Source organism: Serinus canaria, chromosome 3, assembly GCF_022539315.1.
Source record: "Serinus canaria isolate serCan28SL12 chromosome 3, serCan2020, whole genome shotgun sequence".
Lineage (NCBI taxonomy): Eukaryota > Metazoa > Chordata > Aves > Passeriformes > Fringillidae > Serinus > Serinus canaria.
In genome coordinates, this window is record NC_066316.1 from 16833664 (window position 1) to 16854634 (window position 20971).

The 20971-nt window shown below is 39.0% G+C and overlaps 1 protein-coding gene across 4 annotated transcripts; it reads right to left on the reverse strand.

The window, feature by feature from the left end:
* Positions 1-332: 332 nt before the first annotated feature.
* On the reverse strand, positions 333-16112 carry C1D (C1D nuclear receptor corepressor). Of its 4 annotated transcripts, none has more exons than XM_030236115.2 (5): positions 16042-16112; positions 5657-5803; positions 4279-4345; positions 3730-3785; positions 333-879 (listed from the first exon to the last, which is right to left on the reverse strand). In XM_030236115.2, the coding sequence occupies exons 2-5, from the start codon at positions 5801-5803 to the stop codon at positions 703-705; spliced, it is 447 nt and encodes a 148-aa protein (XP_030091975.1). In that variant the 5' UTR covers positions 16042-16112; the 3' UTR covers positions 333-702. The 4 variants fall into 4 exon arrangements, with proteins under 4 accessions (XP_030091975.1, XP_018776654.1, XP_018776655.1 ...); XM_018921109.3 differs by lacking the exon at positions 16042-16112 and adding an exon at positions 15405-15859; XM_018921110.3 differs by lacking the exon at positions 16042-16112 and adding an exon at positions 15282-15304.
* Between the last annotated feature and the right edge of the window lie 4859 nt (positions 16113-20971).

Sequence of the window (20971 nt, forward strand, 5' to 3'; positions counted from 1 at the left end):
ACTAAGGGCTAAGCACTGCAGCCAAAATTCCATCAAGATCCTGCATGTGCTGGTTCCTAATAGCCATCCCCAGCCTGCTCCTTTTCTTTGGACCCTACAAGCTGCCCTTAGAGGATATCTTACTTTTCCACTGACTAGACACAGGGGCTTAGAGCAGAATCCGGCGTGTTTGCTTGTGGCCCTTGAAGCCCTGCTTTCTCAGAGGCAACAGAAATAAGGGAATATTGCACACCTTCAAATTGAAAAGAGTTTTAACACAGTGAATAAACCTTACAAAACTTTAAAAATATGGCGTTTCACACAATGCTCTTTCATAAACACCACAGACTGGATAGCAGTGTTTGAAACTTTTTAATACTGAGGAGATTGAGGACATTAAAAAAAAAGTGCCAATAAATCATTTAAAAAATTGAATTCATAGGCATTATAAACAAAACATCCCTAGTATTTATTACCAGCAAGTATATATCAGATCATTATCATTTGAGTAATGAAATGTTCAATGTGCATCAAATGGCACTTTTAGATACACAATAAATGCGATCACCTCAGTGACAAATGTTCTGGAAAAAATACAATCTTGTAAAATTTGTAAGTATAAATTAATCTGTTATACAGCACTTCCATGAGATGCATGCAGTATGCAAAACATTTCCAAGTAAGTTCTAGGTGTCTGCAATCCTTATTAGGGGAAAAAAAGATTTAGTCCCTCTGCCTCTTTTTTCCTTTATCAGGAGTTCTGGAAATATGTTCGTTTTCTGCATTTGGTTCCCAGAGTGCATTTTTTACAAATCTAGAAGCAGCTCCTTTATCGAGTCTGGATGCCTTTTTCTTGTCTGCTATTTCTTTGACCTTGTTCATGTATGTTCTTATTCTCTCCTAGGGAGGAAAAAAAAAAAAAAAAGGAAAGTATTTCAAACCATTCTCCCAAGATTACTGCTAAATGAATCAATGAGTAGAAGTTTTTCCCACTGTACACTTCTAGAACAATAATACCTAGAAGAAGAGTATTACTTAAATAAATATACCAGGCCCTTTGCAAACTTGAGACTTCCCTTTGGCATATTTTCCATCACAGGTACTTACCACACCATCTGCATGACACCCACTATAAAAGGAACACAAAGTCCTACAGAGATGTAGACTCTGCATCTAATTTGCAGAGATATGGAAACTGTTCTTGCAAGCAAAGTTAGAAAATAAAATACTGAACTCAGTTTGGAGTCTGACCTACCTAAAAATGCCAAAATAATACTTAGGTATTTGACACATTTATGGATGCATCATTCTACTTCACTACTGTCCACACAAAAAAAAAAAAAAAAAAAAAAAAAAAATTAATCAAGTCCAAGCAAAGCTAAAAAAACATCTTACACAAAATTGAAGATGGTACAAGCATCACACATGCTTGTGCCCCAGAAGTTTAGGGCTTAAGTTCCTGAAATAGTCAAGAGGTCCTATTAAATAAAGAACTTATTTAGGGCAACCTGAATTTCCAGCCATATCAGAAGTTCATTTTATGGCCATAAATAACAATATAGGCCATTTCCAGGGAAAAGGGCATACTTATATGACATATCTTAGTCTACCAGTTATTTGGTGTTTATGGTTTGGGGTTTTTTTTTGACCAAATCATGACTTGGACTCAGCCCCACAGAAGTATACCCTCCCAGCTTCACAATCTCATTTATGTGCCTACTCATGCTCATCTGCTCCTGCAACAAATAAAGAAAATTACTTTGAGAGCTGCTTAGAAATTACTAAGCAGCTTTAAGATGGGAATCCCCCTCTGATAAGTGCCTGCTTCTCTTCACTGACAAGGGAGTACACTTAGAGTAACTCTGCAAAATATTTAACAATTTGGTTTACAGATTTCAGGTCTACATATTTAGCCTAATATGGCCTTTAACTGTTAGGGCCTTTGGATGTTACGGTCATACAAACAACAGTAACATATATACACACAAATATGTAGTGCTCTACCTGATACCTGAATTATGAATGTGGATTAACAGAACAAGTGTAGATACTGCTAAAATAAATTTTGATATGTAACCCACACAATTTCTCACAGGCATTGCCACCTCTTTGAATCTGGAACAAAAGTTACAAGACTTACACTACCAAACTGATTTTCAACTCTTCAATGATCATTTTAAGCAACTGTCAAAAACTTGGCTACTCCTTCTGTATCAAAAACACAGATTAACAAGGAGGGCTTTACAGGGTCTGAAATCATGATCAGCCGTAATATTTCTTTGGCAACTGAGATGGCTAATGAGAACAGATGGCAAACCTACATGTATTAGCATGGGAAAAAAGAGCTGGAAAATGTCAACTTGACAAAAGAAGTTAATTCTGATAGCCTGAGTGTGAGTTTTATTAATACAATTTGAATACCTGTATGTACACAAGGAGAGCAATTCTACAAACAAAATAATCATGACAGAACAGTCTTTTTTAATTCCCTTTCCACATGAATAAGAACATTACAATGTCTTTGGAAAGAAGAAATATGCATTCATTCAACCTTGATACTTGCAAAAGGAAAAGAGACTTGAGTAACAAACTAGACTATGAAAATTATTCCCTCTTTCTTCAGAGTTAAAACAGCAGTCGTGAAGCAAAATACAAACATAAAATATCCACAGCAGCGGAGATAAAATTTCTTAGTATCACTAAATTAACACAATATTCAGACACTACCTAATATAGGAGGAACAAAAAACTGACAGAAACCTCATGAAGTATTAACTGATGCATTTTTTAATATGATATACAGTCTAGACTACTGAAAACCTCACAAATTTTAAAATAGAAGTATTCTTGTTATTCAGGCTAGCTTTCCACATTTGTAGTCGTCTCTCCCATTCCACTGGTTATGTAAGGATTACATTTAAGCTAACTATTTTACATCTGCTGAGATTTAATATTTTCATTTATTCAGGAATTAAAATGAGTAGTGAGAAGTTTTGATTTCTGTTTTATCTTCAGGCTAAATGATTCAGGTTCTTTAAGTCAGCAGAATTTTCAAGATAGCTGGCTTTCTATACTGTAGTCAGGCATCTAAATGGAATATAAAGACTAAACTGAAGATTTATTATAGATCGTAAATATGTCACTAATGCAGAATTACTGGACAATACACATACAACTGGTGCCAAAAAAGCTTTTAGCTTTGTTCCTGAACTGGATTCTTTACAGCTGAGAAAATGAATTATTGGAGGGCTTGGAAGGTGGAGGGGGACACTTTCCCGTCTTCGCTAGTATATCAACCACACTGTACTTTTAGAGTCATACATAAGTAAGAAAAGGCAGCCTCAGAGATTAACATGATTCCAAGTATTTATAAGAAAAAAAATGCCATACTGGAAGTTATAAATTATTATCAGGCCTGTAACATTTTTCCATTCACAGATACAAGTGAAAAGCTGCCCTGCACAGAATCCAATTCTCGACCAAAGGTGGAAAAAAAGAAAATTCATCATCTTTTTCTAATTTCAGCAGACTCTACAACTTTACTTTAAACAGTACTGTTTGAAAGTAAAAAAATTACTTTCTTAATTTAGAGAGCCCAGCAGGGCATAAAAATAGTTATATAACACCATGTAGCATATGCATGCTATTAGAGCCATGTATCATTTTTAAATGCAGATTTAAACATTTTTAAACTTCCATTTGGACTAACCATCCTGCACAAGTAGGACACATGCAGTGTAAGCAACTCACCAGCTCTTGTTTCACTGGATGTTCCTTTGGATTGATACCCTGGGTAGCCAGGTATACTACAAGAAAAATACAAGACTGTTTTGAAACTAAAGGCTGTCTGTCTAGGGACTGAGGACCCTATCAAGCAGTCACATAGGAAAACCAAAGCTTCCACACAAAATCATTAATAAGAATTGTTAACAGTGTCATTAAGTATCTGACAGACTATTATTATTAAATATTGCAGCTAAAATACCCCCAACAACTAAAATGGTTAAAATTTAACAACTAAAACAGTTAAACTTTCAGTCCTTTAAGGAACAGAAAAGGCTGCCACAAAGGAACCAGAAACATACTCATGCATGTACAAAATTAGCTTTTTTAAATATAGATTTTTGATTCAGAATTTCAACATCATTTACCCTATGGATGGCAATAATGTGGATCCTCAGGGTAATTACAAGTTTTTAATTCTTTGGCTATGAGATATGATTATTTTGTGTTTGTGGCTGTCTAGATGTTTGAATGGTAATCACAAATACTACATTTTTCTTTATACCACATACTAACCCCAGAACATAGAATTTAATGTGTACACCGAAACCAAGTCCAGCTTTGCTTGCTCAAGAGGATCTAACTAGAATGAAAAAAAAAAAAACAAAACATCACATTTGAAGATTTTTAAGCAAGATATGCACAAATTGTGGTAATGTGCACACTTTATATATGCAAATGTATTAATAGAAGAATACCCACTGAAGGAGCACGTTTTTGCATCACAAGTTCACTGAGACTGTGTTTATGACTTATTTCCATGCCATCACAGGACAATTCATTCTTTCCTCTCCAAGAATTCATGTAATTCTCCCAGTCTGAAGTTAAACGCCACAGTCCCATACAACCAAAAGCACAATCCCTTAGCATCTAGCTCTTGGACTACTCCCACAGTCAGAAATTAAGTCCCCATTTTTCCACAGAAACTTAAATAGTTGTTGCTATCAATGGAAGGGGAAAAAAAAGTTTTAAAGTTGCTGAAACACAAACATCAATATACAATCAATGAATGCCAACATGACACATGGCAGACTGTGCCTTCAATGCATGTCAGAATACTTATGGATATAAAGCAAAGGAAGAATAAAGGTAATGAAAGGGTTTTTGTTTCCCTTGACTGTCGAAGTCAATTTATTATTTTAGTCCTACACGACTTCCAGAAACTCTGATAGCATCATTGTAGAGCTCTAGTTCTAACATGGATACTGTCAAAAGACCAGTGTTGTCAAGACTGTTTTCTTCATAATTTTCTTGCGTTAGAAATCCTCACAGGATAAATAAGGTCCCTCATGTGTTGCCTTTTTCTTGCCCTACAGAAATAAATTACACATTAGGCTTTAAATGTTAGAAGACAGAGATTCTTATATGAAATTCTCAGGCACCACCTTGCTCTAATAAAAAGCCACATTTTGCAGACTTATAGCATAGCTACAGGAGACAGCTCAGGTTCTGCAAGTCTAGAGTTCTGGAATCAGATCAATTCTCACTTCTGCCAGTTCACTTTCACATCCTGCTGGGTACACCAGTTCCATTCAGTTTGCTGTGAAGAAGTCTCAGTCAAAAATTTGAGTGACCTCTCCATTATGGACAAGCATGTTAAGGAAGGTCAGGAATAAGCTATAATGTTCCTGAGTGAGTCCCTGACTCACTGGTAAAGCTATCACATATCAGCTTGGAAGAGCTTGTATTGCATTGTTGAGCTTGTAAAACCATCTGGATTTCTTAGAAATGTAAGGACTTAACAGTGCCAAGCATTGGAGTGTCATTTTTGTTATTTCTCAGTGCAGTGACTGGCCTGACAGTCACTGGCCTGACAGACCTTTTTGTTTCAGTTCAGGGTCTCAAGTATTTGTATATTAACAAAGAAAAGAGTTTCAAAAGGAAGATAACTTACCTTTTGCAAAAGGTCACTCCTAGAAACTGACATCATTGTCTTCAGCATCTCATCTACAGAACCAAGAGACTTTTCAAATGCTGTGAGATAATCATGAATTTCAGTGGGGTATTCTTCCATGTTATTATCATCTTCTGACATTTCCATCTGGAAAGTGGAAACAAAAATAATAATCCTTTTCATTAAGTACCTACAGACTGTAGGTACTTAGACTGCAATTTACAACACAAAGCACTAGCTTTTTTGCACTATTCATCAAACATTATAAGAAATGCCTACATGTGAAGAGTTCTTGCAGATAATGCCAGCAGCAACACTGTTAAAGGTTCTGCAATTTCAGGGATACCTCCTAACTCCTGTGCAAAATGGCATGAAGGAGCATTTCAATTTACACGACTTTAGTACCTATTCTTGCAAGAGTCCTAAAACAGTATTTAGCTTTTATGATCTGTGATAGAAAGAAATTATTTGCAAGTTTAAAAGGAGTGTTCTATAAATCACACTATATAAACAGCTACACCAAGCAGTAGGCAGGACACCAGGAAAAACAAAACCAAAACTAACTAACTAACAAAAAAAAAACGCAAACCACAAACCAAACCAATGGGGATACAGCTTCAGTCTGTCTTATCCAAAAACATTACTTCAGCACCAGTTATGTCATGGTCAGTTCATTTAGGAGTAGGTCCAAAAAATTCTTCTTAGAACCCTGTATACAGCTTTCTGAAGTCCCTTTGGGGTATTATAATCCCCAATATAACTCTACCTGTAACAAAGCTGAGCTGATTTTGGGATTTCAGAATACTCTTGCAATCTTGTCAACACATCAGTGCACAGCAACTAGGAAATTAGATGTGAAAAACCCCAAAGCACCCCTTTTTTTGTTTCCAGAATTCATAGTACCACGGTATGGCTACTGCCAAGCCATCTGGCTGCTGGTTTATAATCAATATCTTTAATTCCTCTCAAATCATAAATCAGGTATTATCTTGGGGAGTTAATTACTTAGAGCTATGTTATTTTCTACAACATCTACTGAACAACAACTTTTCGAATGTTCTAAGGGGAGAAGAAATATGTATTTTTCCAGCCTATTTGGTGAGCTGAATCAAGAAAAGTGGGAACACCTGGATCACTGCAGACTTTTCTTAGACTCAGTGTGATAATCCCACTCCCCAGGCACTGAGTAGAGGGAGGCAACAGAAATCAAAGGGACTGCATTTTATCTATGAACACCAAGCCACACAGTCAGTACAAACAGCAAAGAGCTGTCACATCACTGCAGTTTGTTTTAGATACAATTTGATCTTTCCCTCTCCCTGGCAAGAGCATGGGATGTGTGAGAGAGGTTTATTTTTATTTATATTGTCTCTTGGAGGTCAAAAAGGAAGACAATTGGGAGAAAAAATTGTGTGGAGCTACTCAAGCTTGTCTGCAACTTCAGTTTTAACCACACCATATGATTTCAGAAATATGACCAGGCAGTTAACAAGCCCAGTTTCACTGCTATTGTTTGCGCAGTTAAGAATTATAATCCTACTCAGCTGCATGACTGCTCATCCTGGTCAGAGCTGGTTTTCACACTGAGTACAGAATCACAATGCCAACCATGCTAAAGGTCCCCTCCCCACCCCAGCATGCAACCCACACTCCACACACATAAGTATTACTTCTGTGACAGCTGTGGCAGACCCAAGGAAGAAAGCTGAGCTGGATCCACAAGATGCTGCCCACAGAAAGGCAAAATACCAATACAATTATTTCTGACATTCACAATAACGCTTTTTGTGTTTCGTTCTACCCTCCTGGCCACCTGCTTTATAATCTGCCATGTTAGGTTGATTAAGAGGGTTCAGAAACAATGTTTGTTGTTAACTTTTGGTTATATAATACAGCATTAAAAACCCCTCAAAACTACAAAATAAACTAGATTTTCCTGGTTGTTAATACAGCCAAGTTTGGTTAGAAGGTGTCTGTCAACACATGCTCCCTACACTTACACAAACAGGGAGAGGGGTAATCCAATCCAACAATCACCTACAGTTCTTTCCATCACTGCAGTACTTAACCTTCTATGGTCTTGATTTGACAGGCAGGCATGAACATAGTGATAAATTCCAACTTCTCTCTCTCCCTTAATCGGTGTATCCAGCACCAGCAAGAATAAAAAAGAGAACTAACAAAAGCCTATAGCAAGTATGTTACCAAAATTAATTGGAGCTGGCTTACATGGATAAGCAGTCACATATTTGAAATTCTTTTCAGTATACCAAGTAAGACTTAAGAAATAAGACAGAAGAAGAATAGGAACACAGAAGGAAAAGTAACAAATACAGTCTGAAATACATTTTGCAATCGTTACTGTCTCATGAACCAGAAAGAATTATGTAAATATCCTCAGTAAATATCCTCATATTTACTGAGTACTTACTCGACACTATTAGCAAGGAAAGGGAAAAATCTGCATCAGTGTCTTGGTTTGAAAGGCAGGTGTCTACCAAGGAAGGCAAGAACCTCCCTCGGAACGGAAAAATACGACCCACTTGCCTCCAAATTATTATAAATTTGAAATTAAGGAGATTTCAGGCAAAGATATGGGAAAGGAATATTGGACCTTTACTAGTATGCATATGGATTGGAAGGCAAACAAAAACAACAATGGCAGAACACAAAAACACCAAACAGAACCACAAACCCGGTCGCAGCCTCTCTCGGCTGTCGGACGCTTCCCCCTTCGGTGCAGTTCCGGTCACAGCCGGCAGGGGCGCTGATGGCTCCCGGCCGGGCAGGGCAGATCCCAGCGCCTGTAGGGGACACTGCGGCGTGAGCGCAGCCGCATCTCCCTCACGCAGTAATGCCAGGCGGGCTGGATGGCAAAGTGGGCTGCAGCGGGAACCTCGGAGTGGCGGCCGGGACTGCAGAGGCAGGCACACCCACGTGGCACATTAGCAGGAACTTTGGGGTGTAGGGTGGACATGGGGTGCTGGGTAAGAGTGTAGCAAAAAAGCCCAAGGCAGCGTCAGAAAACAGAGAGTCTGGGCAGCAGCAGCCTGGCTTCTCTGCAGCAGCTGCCACACGCAGACGCAGATGGGAAGACGCGCTCTCCGGAAAGGAGAGCTTCGGGTCCCGGGTTTTACCCTGAGGCAAGAAAAAGCCCCTCAGGTAAGAGAGCAGCCAGCCGCACCCTTCCCCCACCTTGGCCATTTCTTTTGTCTCTCCCCCCACCTTGGCAATTTCTTTTGTCTCTCATAAGTATCGGTTGTTATTGTCTCTTACCACAAATGGGACGAAATTCCAAGGGAGAAAGAAAGAAAAAAGAAAGAACAGGAAAAATCTTAACCTCCAACAATCGAACTTCAATGGAACAAGGCTGCCCTTAAGCCTGTGTACAGAACCCTTCAGTGATCAGTCAGCTGCTTCTGCCTGGGGAGCGGGAAGAAATTGTTAAACTTGTGTTTTCTGTGCACTTCAAGAGGAGCTAGCAATTTCCTACTCCTGCTGTGTAGGGACCTCTGTCTTTTCATTACACTGTTGTTTCAGAATAACTAATCTCTAAGCAGGATATACATGCCAACAACGAGACAAAAGTCAACAGCCTAAAATAATTTTGGGAACCTTAACGTGTACACTAGAAACTCCACAAAACTGTTTCTGCCAAAACCAACATATGGGTTGCATACTCACACCTGCACAATGACAAAGCCAAGGATAGCAGGGAACTCCATGACTCTCTAAACATACCTGAAAGCTATGCTGCCCTCAGTAGTTATGTTTCAGTTATTAAATAACAAATTTTTCCTCAAAGTTCTTCAAATGGTTTTTTTGTGTATTTTGAATAAGCAAAAACTTAAGTCAGACGCTGAAGACAACGTTAATTAGACAGATTTTCTTATTTGAATTTACTGACTTTCAACCAGATTTTATTTGGCACTGAGTTCTCAGTTTAAAAATTAAGTGTTATGAACAAAAAAAAGTTACCTTTTTTTTAAGAGAAGGAGCTGCAGAGGAGTTTTTTGAGCTGATCTGGGAATTGACCGTTGGCCAGGAGTTCTTTGTTAGTGAATGTTGTAATTGCCAGTTGAGTATTTTTAAGTATCGCAGTTTAACTCTCTATTGTGGAGAATTCTTGTTTTTCAGCACCACTCTAGCCTGTTGCCAGGAGGATGACAACCCCCCCTCGGAAGGTGGGGAGAGGGGGATATTTGCATCTCAGGAGACATGCAAATTTATCTCCAAACCCAGACTACCTTGGGACAGGACCTTTACCAAATCCTGGAAAATACCCCAAAAGAGGTGAGCCGAAGCAGAACTGAGAGGTCAGGGTGGTGTCTGGACAGCAGGGCCGAGGTCCGAAGCCAGCTGAGACGCTTGAAAACCTCGATCAACTCCTCGCCCCAATTAAAAACAATGCCAGTCAGACCCAGGACCCCTGGACTGATAACTCAAACTGAAACCCTGGATATACCCCCACTGCCCTTGCAAGAACAGGACTCCCAGCTCTGCCCCCTAGGGGACAGAGCTGCAATTCCTCCTCACTGCTGGGAGCGGTGGCAGAGCTCCGTGGATCTGCTGAACCCCCCATTTTCAAGCTGATCACTTTATTAAAGGCATTAAAAGGAGGAAAATCTCCTGCCCTGTTTATTTCATTCAGGATAGTAGAAATATTCAGATAAGAGATGTAATGAAAATTTCTATCTAGGTAGGTAATGCAAACAATGGGGAATTCTAAAGGAAATAAGAGAATTTTCATTATCAAGTAGTAAGACCTATGATGCATAACACATAACCTGTGGTTGTAGTACAATTTTAACACTTTAAAAGATCTTAAATTTTTAGAATGCAAAGAAAGGTTCATAACCTGTGAAAAATGCGTATTTTATGATTGGCTTTTCGCAAATATTGAAATGAATATTATATGTGTTGTGTTTGAAAGTAACGCTGTATTAATTCTCTTCAGTAGTGTGTTAAATATAGTTTTAGGTTACAAAAATTGTTAAAATAGAAACTATGCTATGTAGGATAGAAACTATGCTATGTAGGATACTTTTTTTTTTAAATAAAGGATTTGCATCGAGATAGCAGCCACAGAACACCTAAATCTTTCAGAGAAAAAGAATTTATTGCTCCCTTATCAGAAGAAACAAACTTCTTCCCGCCTCGAAGGCGCTGTTAGGATTAGGAGGAAGAAGTTGAAGATGACCAGGCCGAATCCTGTGTTTGAATGGAATTTATGCATCATGCATGAAGTGTATGAATATGCAATAGGCTGTTGCTTTTAACGGTTAATCCTTTGTTAACGGGTGTCCTTTTTCGGGCTTGTGCTGCCCAGAAAAAGGTACCCGGACGTCCGTAACTCTTTGTTTTTATTGTCTCATATTGTCTTAATTCAAATTGTCTAAACTATTATTACTCTAATTGTATTACTATTTTATAACTATTTTATTACTATTAAATATTTAAAAATTTTAAAAATATGTGATTGATGTTTTTCACATAACCCATAAACATAAAATAGAAAAGAAATCGACTACTTTGATTAAGGACATGGAGGCAAAAAAACCGATGAAAAATGTTGTACAACTTCCTAATGCCAACTAACCAGAAACAAACTTCTCTTTTAATAACCCTGAGCTGCCATGTAATTTTTGGGGAAAAAACCCATAGGAACATGTATTTGAGGAAGAAAAGGACTTTAGATTGCAAAAGTAAACGATTTTCATGAAAAAGTTTAGGCATTGCATTTAGGTCTGTTTAAAAAAATGTTTATTGTGGTACAAAAATAGGTACAAAATTGCTGAATATTCTGGAATTTCTGAAAAATTCTGAATAAATTCTTATTTATTCAGAAAGATGACTGCATTTTCTGCTTATAACACAAGGAACACCTCGTTCTTTTTGCAGTCAACATTATCAATATACTATAAACCAAAGTAGGTAATACAAATGCAAAAAGGGAGGGAAATATCAGACATTATAAACAAACCACAGAAAAGACAAAAAATGAAAAGGAGAAAGAGAAAATATATCACCTTCTGCAGACTCTATAAAAACAACTACACAGGTGACAATCAAAAGCAGTTTGCTCTAGTGTTAACATGTCTATTGATCTAAGATACGACCAAGTTAAATGCCATATGAAAGTATTTTAAATAAAAACAAACAATACAGATGGTTGTGGACAATACTAGCATACTGCAGTCAATTTTCAGGTGGATTTTATAAATAATCTTTTATATATCTAGAGGTGATTTAACACAAGCCTTTGAAAGCAATTGCCAGCTGGCTTCCCTTCCTGCTCACACCCCCCTCTGCCCCCAGAAAAGCCCTGAAGTACTGGAAGATATAAACTCTAAGTAACTCTATGAGAGATTTTGCTGAAGATACATGGTGAACATAGTAGAAGCTATACACATCCATCAACAAGCCAATAAGAAACCACTTAAGCAGAAATGAAAAATGCTCAGTGTTAGCATCATGCTCGAGGTTTTCAACTGGAATTAAAACTGCAAGTTTGGGATAAAAATGGTGTATTTGAAATATTTTGTAACATGTAAACAGAAGACAAAAAGCGATTGAGCATTCTGCTAAATGTTGAAATTCACTCATCATGTCAATTCTTGCGTATTCCTTAAACACTAAAAGGTCTTTTTTTCATACTTAGCTCAGATCCTTTATTTTTTCAGATTTTTCACCTATTAAAAATCAGATTAGGTAATTAGATTATTTCTTCTTTTCATGGATATTTACTGATTGCAGAGAGGGAAAAAACAAACTAGAGAAAACAAAAGCAAACCCAAAACCTTTCAGTCAGGACACATAAAACCGCTCTCAAATTCAAAATAAACACATGAACATCATCAATATGACAAACCATCTCTGTCAGTTCCTGAAAACTGGCACTCTCCTCCCTCTTGTGAGTTCTGACTCACAACCTGCAGTGAATGCAGTCGATGTGCAAGTGCAGCAAAGTGTAACTTCTACTCTAACACCGTAGCTTACTGCTGTGGCTGTAGGGCAACAGAACAACGAGCATTTTAAATTTAAAGCTACCAGAGATGAGGATTAAGTTCTTTGGCCACAAACCTCCTTAGGGCAGAGAAATCCATGTTTGCAAAGTTCTGAGTATGAAAGGCTCTAATCTGTGACAGACACGTATTATTGCTCATAATAAATAATTATTTGCCCACTAGTCATCACTGTGCCCACAGGCCTGCTTTGCTTTGTCCTTTCAAGACTGCCTGGGGCAGCTGGAGAGCAAATCTAGTACAATTAGAGCACTCTTGCAATGCCAATTCACAATCCTGTTTGCAAGAAAGATTTCCATTGCAAAAGTAAAAAAGTCTACAATGAAATGTCAGGTATATACCAGTAGGCTTTTCTTGATCCCCTTAAAAATATCCCAACTCCAGCCACAGTAGTTAAGCAGGGCATAATTTGCACTATAGTACAACTGGTGAACAGCCCTCAAGAAATCCCTGCCTTCAAAGCCAGGCTCCATCCACCAAAAAATCCTGCACAGAGCCATCCTACAAAACAGCTCACACCTATCAATCTTTTGCTGATGCCACTGAGTCACTTGAGCTTCAAAGGATTTGCAAGGTTTATTCTAATCTGTTTAAAAATATTAAAATTTTAAGGGAGAGAATTGTATTATAGGGTCATTTACACTTCAGCCAATAGTGGATAGCCCATGGGAAAACAGCTTGGATTAAACATCCCTCATTCACCACAGCCTCATCTATATCCACTTATGTAAACCTTCAACTCCATCTGCACAATTCTTAAAACACTTTTACTCTCTGTAATGAACTGTTCCAAATTCCACATCTAGGATGACACAGTGGTTTCTTTTCCTGAACAAATCCAATATAACCTGCTTCTTGTTCAGCTCCAACCCATCAGTACACCCAGAATAAGAACAATAATCAGATTTCTTCAGGTATATGCAGAACACTTCTTCATGAAAGAGGTTTTCATAAAAGCTCCCACATTCAGATATGCTGCCACACTTCAGCTCAAGTTCACTCTAAAGTGATACTAAATTTATGTCTCTAAACTGGTCTTTAAAACATATGCTTTTCTTGGCAGTGAACCTACAAGGAACTTTTTGTGCAGCAAAAGACTGTCTCCTTGGACAAATCAGTTTACACACAGTGGGGACAACAATCAATACTGAATACTCCTGTTCTACCAAATTTCCAGCAAAAAGGAAATTACCTGCCTGTAGTTAGCACCTTCTGTATATTTGTAAACTATGGAGAGTTTATTACTTCTAAATCTGCTGCCACACTCCACTGATATCAGCACCATGAATACGAATATCCAGAATTAAAGCCAAGAGGTTTTTTCCAATCCTTTTCAACTGTTGACCTAGTTTCCTTTAGCCACTGGTTCCACAATACATGAAAAAGCACTTCACTTTACTAGAATGCAATTTTCTGTATTTGCAACTTGTGTAGTGCCTCTCTGTACTATTTTAAACAGCAATTCAAATTGTATTTTTGGCTGGTTTTTATTTGGCTGTGCTAACTATTATTTTTATTTGGCTATTCACTATTAGAAGCATGTTTACCCATTTTTTGGTTCAATATAATTTAGTAATTGTGGAATTTTTGTGTTCTTAGCATCAATTTTACAGATGCGGGAAAAAAACATCTACCTGGAGCTATGGTGGCCAGTCCATTCTGGTGTACTGTTTATTTATTTAGAGGAAAAGCAGACCACAGATGAAAAAACAATGCTAAAAATTCAAAGAGAAAGGCACTTATCATAAAGGTTTATGTGACTTGGACACTGCTTTTATGACATGAAGCCTGAAGATTCTACCAATTTCAAGTTTCTCATACTCTGGAGAAGAGCCTTGAGTTGAGTGTTTTCTCATCTCTTTACCAATGGTCATACTGCCACAGGATTAGCAATATCGAGGTATTTTAGAGTTGAAGTGGTTTTTTTATACTTTTAAAACCAAGAAATGTGCCAGACACATTTCAATGTCGATTCTAAAATCCAGTTCTTCCATTTTTGTTTGTCTCAAAATGAGGCCTTTTAATCAGCTTCATCTAAAGTTCAATTTGCTAGTGGAAGTCCAATCCACGATGCTGGCAGCAACTAAGCTTGTGGTCAGAAAGCTGTGACAAAGTGTAGGGAAGGGGACATTTTGACCTTAGCAGTAGCATGAGAGCTACAGAAATTTCATTATAAGGTACTCATAACTTTAAACACCACCTGCCCTTCTGTTAGGTGCTACTTAACTGTGCTCACGGCCTGTGTATGCACGCTGTACCTTCTCTTTGAAAAACTTTGCCGAGTTCTCAAGGCTCCTCAAGTTGCAACACTATTTTCCCAATTTTTACAGGAATGTAGCCGTTTACTGCTGCAGAACGTTCATCCTCAAAAAATGCAAAAAAAGCCTACAGCCCATGTTCTTTTTCTCACGTACACGTAAGCGAGTCGTAAACATGTCATATATTAAACACTCACGGCCAGGCCGGATGGAGCTCTAAGCACCCTCGCCTAGTGGAAACCGACCCTGTCCATAGCAGAGGGATTGGAACGACACGATCTTTAAAATCCCTTCCACCCCAAACCACGCTGTGATTCCATAAACCGCGTTTATAATGCTCACTAGCAGCGCCCACAACGTATGCACAGCCTTCCGACAACACGCTTCCCCGCTTCCCAAGGCCTCGGGAAAGGCCTAAAGCCACAGGAAGTCGCCAGGGGACAGCCGGGGGGAGGCCGCTCTTACCTGCGGGCGGACGACCAGGCACCCGCGTGCGACTCCCGAGCACGGCGACTGCAGGGCGGGACCCGCACCCGCCACCGGCGGTGACGTCACGGAGCGGAGCGGGATGCGGAAGCGGCGGTCTGGCTAGCCAGCCGTAAGGGGAAACGAAACTCGTTCCAAACTCGTAAATGCGCTTGGTCGGAAGGGACCCAGGGGATAGGACTCGCAAACAACCAGAAAATTTGATTAGGAAATCATGCATTCGGCATAGGAGTTGGTGTTAGTTAGTCCCTGACATGCAGGAAAAGCGCACGGCAGAGGGTTTTGCATAAAGGGGAAGAGGAACAGGGAAGAGAGAAAGGTAGAGAAGAATTAAAGGGGGAAGAGAGAGAAAGAGAGAGGGAAAGGGAAAGAGAAAGGGATTCAGCTGACGTTCAGCGCAGGGATGCCTTCTTAGGGATAGCTTTCCCTGCCCTGAAGACTGGTTTCTCTCTTTCTATGTGAAGTTCTCATGCGCAGTCTATTCTTTCAAGGTCTTGATCCCTCCTGCAGCCCATGCCCATGTCTTGGCCTCATTCCTGCGGTTGCATTGTGGTTTGTTGTGCTTATCTCCAAGAACTTAAGCGAGGATGTTTGTCCGAGAAAAGTGGTGCCCTACCTCCTCATGGCCCCCTTCTCCAGTCGCAACCAGTTCTTCTTCACAGTGTGTTAATACCAACAGTCTTTTGTTATTACCAAGAATTCTTGTCTGATGGGATTCCTGTCTGATTCATTGGCTCCACAACCATCCAGTTATCTGTGTATGACTCACACTTTGGGCCCTTATCTTCTGGTGTTCTACAGTGGGGAGGGAGATGCTCTTTTAAAGCAGGAACATGCTTTCCAACCCCTGGCTCCTCTGAGTGGAGAAGGTAAACAGCCAGCATGACATATCTCCACCTGTTCCCAAGCTCTTGCAGTTGCTGCCTGGAAAAAAGGAGACACAAATTGTGGGTAGAGATGGTCTCCTAAAGGCAGAAACTGCATGGAGTCATCCCAGGGGGTCAGCACTGGTTCCTGACACTGCACATCTTCACCTCACCCTCAAGTGAGAGTTGGTTTCCAGTTGTGTTATTGGCTGTGTTTTCCACTGTGTCTCTCCACAAGTCCAGACGAGGCTACCACAAGGATTGGAAACACAGAGCACCTCTTCTACAAGGGAATTGGTTGTTCAGCCTGGAAAAGAAGTGGCTTAGGAGTGATCTATTTGCTGCCTCCAGTACCTGAAGGGAACCCTCAAGAAAGAGCGGGACTTTTTACAAGGGCTTGTGATGACAGGACAAGAGGGAATGGATCCAAACTGAGCATAGTTTTAGATTAGGTATTAGGAAAAAATTCTTGACTGTGAAGGCAGTGAGGCACTGGAGCGGGTTGTCCAGAGAAGCAAATGTCACATCCCTGGAAATGTTCAAGGCCAGGCTGGAGGGGTTCTAAGCGATCTGATACAGTGGAAGGTGTCCCTGCCCATGGCAGGGGATTGGAACTAGAGGATCCCTAAAGTCCCTTCCAAGCTAAGGCATTCTAGGATTCTATAAGATTTCAGCAAATAAATCTGGGTTCAAAATGCAGTGGATTCATATTTCTTCACTGCAAGAGCTCACTGACTGGAGGATTGTACCAACATATCTGTGGCTCCAAAAGATAAGGTCCACATTTTACAGGTTTACATTCTGATAAATAGTAAAGCAGAAGTCAGTATCTGCATCAACAGTATTGGCATTACTTGCCATAGACTTCTTTTTGCCTCCTGTTCACAAGCTCATATGGAGCTCATTGTAACTTAGGTTTTGCAGCCTATCCCCTCCAAAAAAAGATTGCTGGAGTCCTTCATCATAGTTGAAGAGGGCCTCCTCTTAACTGTAGGCTACCAGGAGCCTGCATGTGGCTGACTAAGTTGAGGCTGGTTGCCTGAAGGAAATGTGCTGAGCTGGCTTGCTCAGCAACAGAGTCTCTAGAGGAAAACAGGCTGCGTCTGGAGAAGGACAAGGTCAAGGCTGGGAAAATAGAGTTATCTCTAGGAGAAACAGGAGTAGAACTTGGGGATCTTACCTAGCTTCAGTGCACTTCCCTGCACCTTCAATACTTTTAAAAATACCACAAAAGTGAGCTTCCTTTTAATAAGCTGGTTTACATCATCATTAAGTGCTATACTATGTCAATTCTAATTAGATCAGTGTGTACTGCAGATGAGAGTCTTTCTCCCTAGTCCCAGTTGGAAACATAACTAAAATTCTTCAGATGACATTGTTTCTTGTTTACATCTTTTCTCCTTTTCCTGCAGGAGATTTGAAGGTTTAACTTCTCAATTTCAATCAAAAAGTGGCTGCAAATGAGTATTATAAAAGCAGCAAACACAGGGATTATTTAAGAGCCTTTCAGCCATATGTGGGACACATACAGGTGGTAGAATCACTGGGGTAGAGAATGGTATCCCTACTGTGTGCTAATATTTTGGTGTAATAACAAAATTTTTCACTGCATTTTCGTAGACATTTCTTATTTTCAAAAAACACTGTCTTAATTATTTTCTCATGTTCATTTTTACTAGTACAAGTACAAAATTATGCACTGTAAATACAGGGAATTTAGGAGAGTTTTATTTAAAAAATATTCAGAAATAGAACAGTCTGAAGGGTAACAGAGAATTAGCAAGACCTGCCCTTCTAAATAGAATAATACTTTGCAATTCTAGTATGCCAAATGTCTACAAGGAGGTCAGAACACTTAACATATGTTTAGTTCATTCTTATCTCATTATTCATATGTCACATACCAGGAAATACAGAGAGGAGATTTGATTGATAGACTAATTGATTTGCCAAATTAGGTAGAAATTCTTGCCAGAGTCTTATTTCCTAAACCAAATATTTTGTTTCAATTACAAATCAAAGGAAAATGCAACACGTGCTGATCAGTGTTCAGATTCAACCAACTCTGTTTGTAGAAGATTGTAACCATGGTAGAGCATTAATGCAGTACAGATTGTGCTTTGTATTCCCTGGTCATACAGTGTCACTCTGTCTCCTTCTATTGGTTTACATTTGTTGTAGATTTGCTCCTACTGCCTCTGGACTACTACAGATTTATACTTTTGTTCAGGTAACTACACTGAGTGCCAAGTCTTGGAATTTCTCAAGCCAATTCATTCAGGAGATCATTAGGTATAAAAGCATTCATTTTCTGCTTAAAATGGCTGCACTGCCCGTTTGGTTTTCAGGAGCAGTGAGTGAGGAGTTAAGAATTCCCATTTATCCCAGCCAAAATCTGATTGAGATACAGCTCATATAATTCAAATGGTTTATGCTGGTGCCACTCTGAAAATATATTATTATTTTATATATGGATATCTATAGACAAGTCTATCCACAAAAAGTCGTACTGGCATCTGGTACTTAATGGAAACCATTTAATTTGAGAGGCCTGTGAATAATTATTGATTTTTCTCTATCATTCCTGAAACAAGAGCAAACAATCCTGAATATTTTTGCCAAAGTAGTCAAAGTGACAAGCATCTTTAAAATAATTACTGTATTATTATGATGCATCTCATCCACTGTACATACAACATAATGATTCCTGCAAAGTCAGTGTTCTTTGTGGAGCAAAGTGGAGGCCAAATCCTGTAGTCTTGGCCTCACTGGAATCATTATACAGCTTGGGTCATGCAAAGCACCACAGCCTGACGTATAGACCCGCTGTGGCAACTCCATCTCCTTGAAACAATACCACTGAAAAAGCTTTGGGAGATGTCATGCAGAAGACAATGTAAATGAAAAAAATTAGCCTTGATTCTTCTGCTGTGAATCTGATGTGAATATAACAAAGATTACTAGAAGCTACTTGTAACAAAGAGGTTAATAAACTATTGGCAGGATAAAAATACAGACTCTAAAATCAGACTAAAAATCTGGCAAGCAGACCAGTTTGGATATGTTCATGTGTGTAGTACACATGTGTCTGAAAGGCACCTTGGGCCTTTTGGAATAGGCAGTTTTTTATTGTGAAGCCCACTTCTTGGCAGTGTAATCTAATGAATTTGGAATCTAATTTCTTTGCAGTGTAATCTAATGAGTTTGCAATCCCATGTGTGGGCAGACAGCAAGTTACCAGAAGAGGGTGTAGCAGGAATAAACTGAAGCACACACATCCACCTGCTTGCCAGTATCACCCAATGTCCACTTGTTCCTTGGTGGAAGAACGGCGAGTACCCAATATTTCCTCTGGTAAATCAGAACACAGACATTCCTAAAAGGACAGTGACAGGCAGCTACCTGGCTCAATGCCCTGTTTATGGGAAATTGTCTCTGCCTGAATTCTGCTGAGACCAGATGACTGCAGGGAGGGAGGGCAAGGATAGAGATTTTACAGTGATTTATTACAATGCACATGGTGAGAAGAGAGACCAAGGTATCTATCCGGCTGCCTGTTTTGTTTTGCTTACTTGCTAGATGGGGTGAGAAGGGGAAGAGAGTCTTGAGGGTAACCCACATTTTCAGCAACTAAAAATCCTATAGTAGTGACATTAGCACAGTGGAAAAGAAATGTAACCTCCAAATTTTCCATGTTCTGTTACACTTTGCTGAACTTAGGGGCAGCATATGTGGCAGCCTGAGCCCAGGTGAACTTAGACTCACCCTTCAGTTAAAATGCTCTGGAAATGCCCTTTTTTCTGCCCAGATTGAATTAGAATGGCTTTAAACCTACTAAACACAGACTCTTTTCTCTTTTGAAAACAAGATTTCTAATCAAAATACAGATGCAAAAGTACACAGAAAGAAGGAAAACGTATCTTTGGTTTAGGGAGGAAAAATAATATAATTCAGTAAGACTAGCTTAAGCCCTCTAATTACAGCTTTTTTAGCATAACAAATAGGGAGTATGAGATCTACACTGAGATAGTGATAGCTGGTACAGATCAAAAGAGCTTGTGTTCATGCCAGCCAGATTAAATGACAGGATATGGTGAAGTACTGTGTTACTTTACATACAAAGCCTTATTTACTGAATGTATATATATATCTATTAGGTTACATGCATTTATGGAAACTGTAGAAATAAATTGAAGGCAATCCACCATGCGTAGAATATTTGTTCTGATACTATTCTAAGATTACATTTCTTCCAATTAGTAGGTAAAACTAATATTTTTTACACTATCTCTCTTTTACTAAGATTGGAAGCAAATTATATTAGAAATTGAGGTTTATTTTTAAATGCATTAGAATTCCACCTGTCTCACTTGTTAACTTCTGTGCCTAAATTCAATAGAATCATATATTTTATACTCTGTTTTAGCAGAAAGCCTGGGACAACTTTTGAAGTAAATTAAACTTAGGACCCAAATTGTAGTTGTAATTTTTAAGGGTTTTTTAATATTTATTTATCTGCACATGCTCCCTGAAGAAGCAGGATATAAGTCTTTGGCCTAATCCAGTGTGGCTGCTGCTATGTTCCTTATGCACTCTGTAACAGCAGGATGTGGGAGAAAGGGAATGCAAATGTCAGAAAGGGAAAACACTGCTGGATATAAAGATGCCACAGGCCTGTGC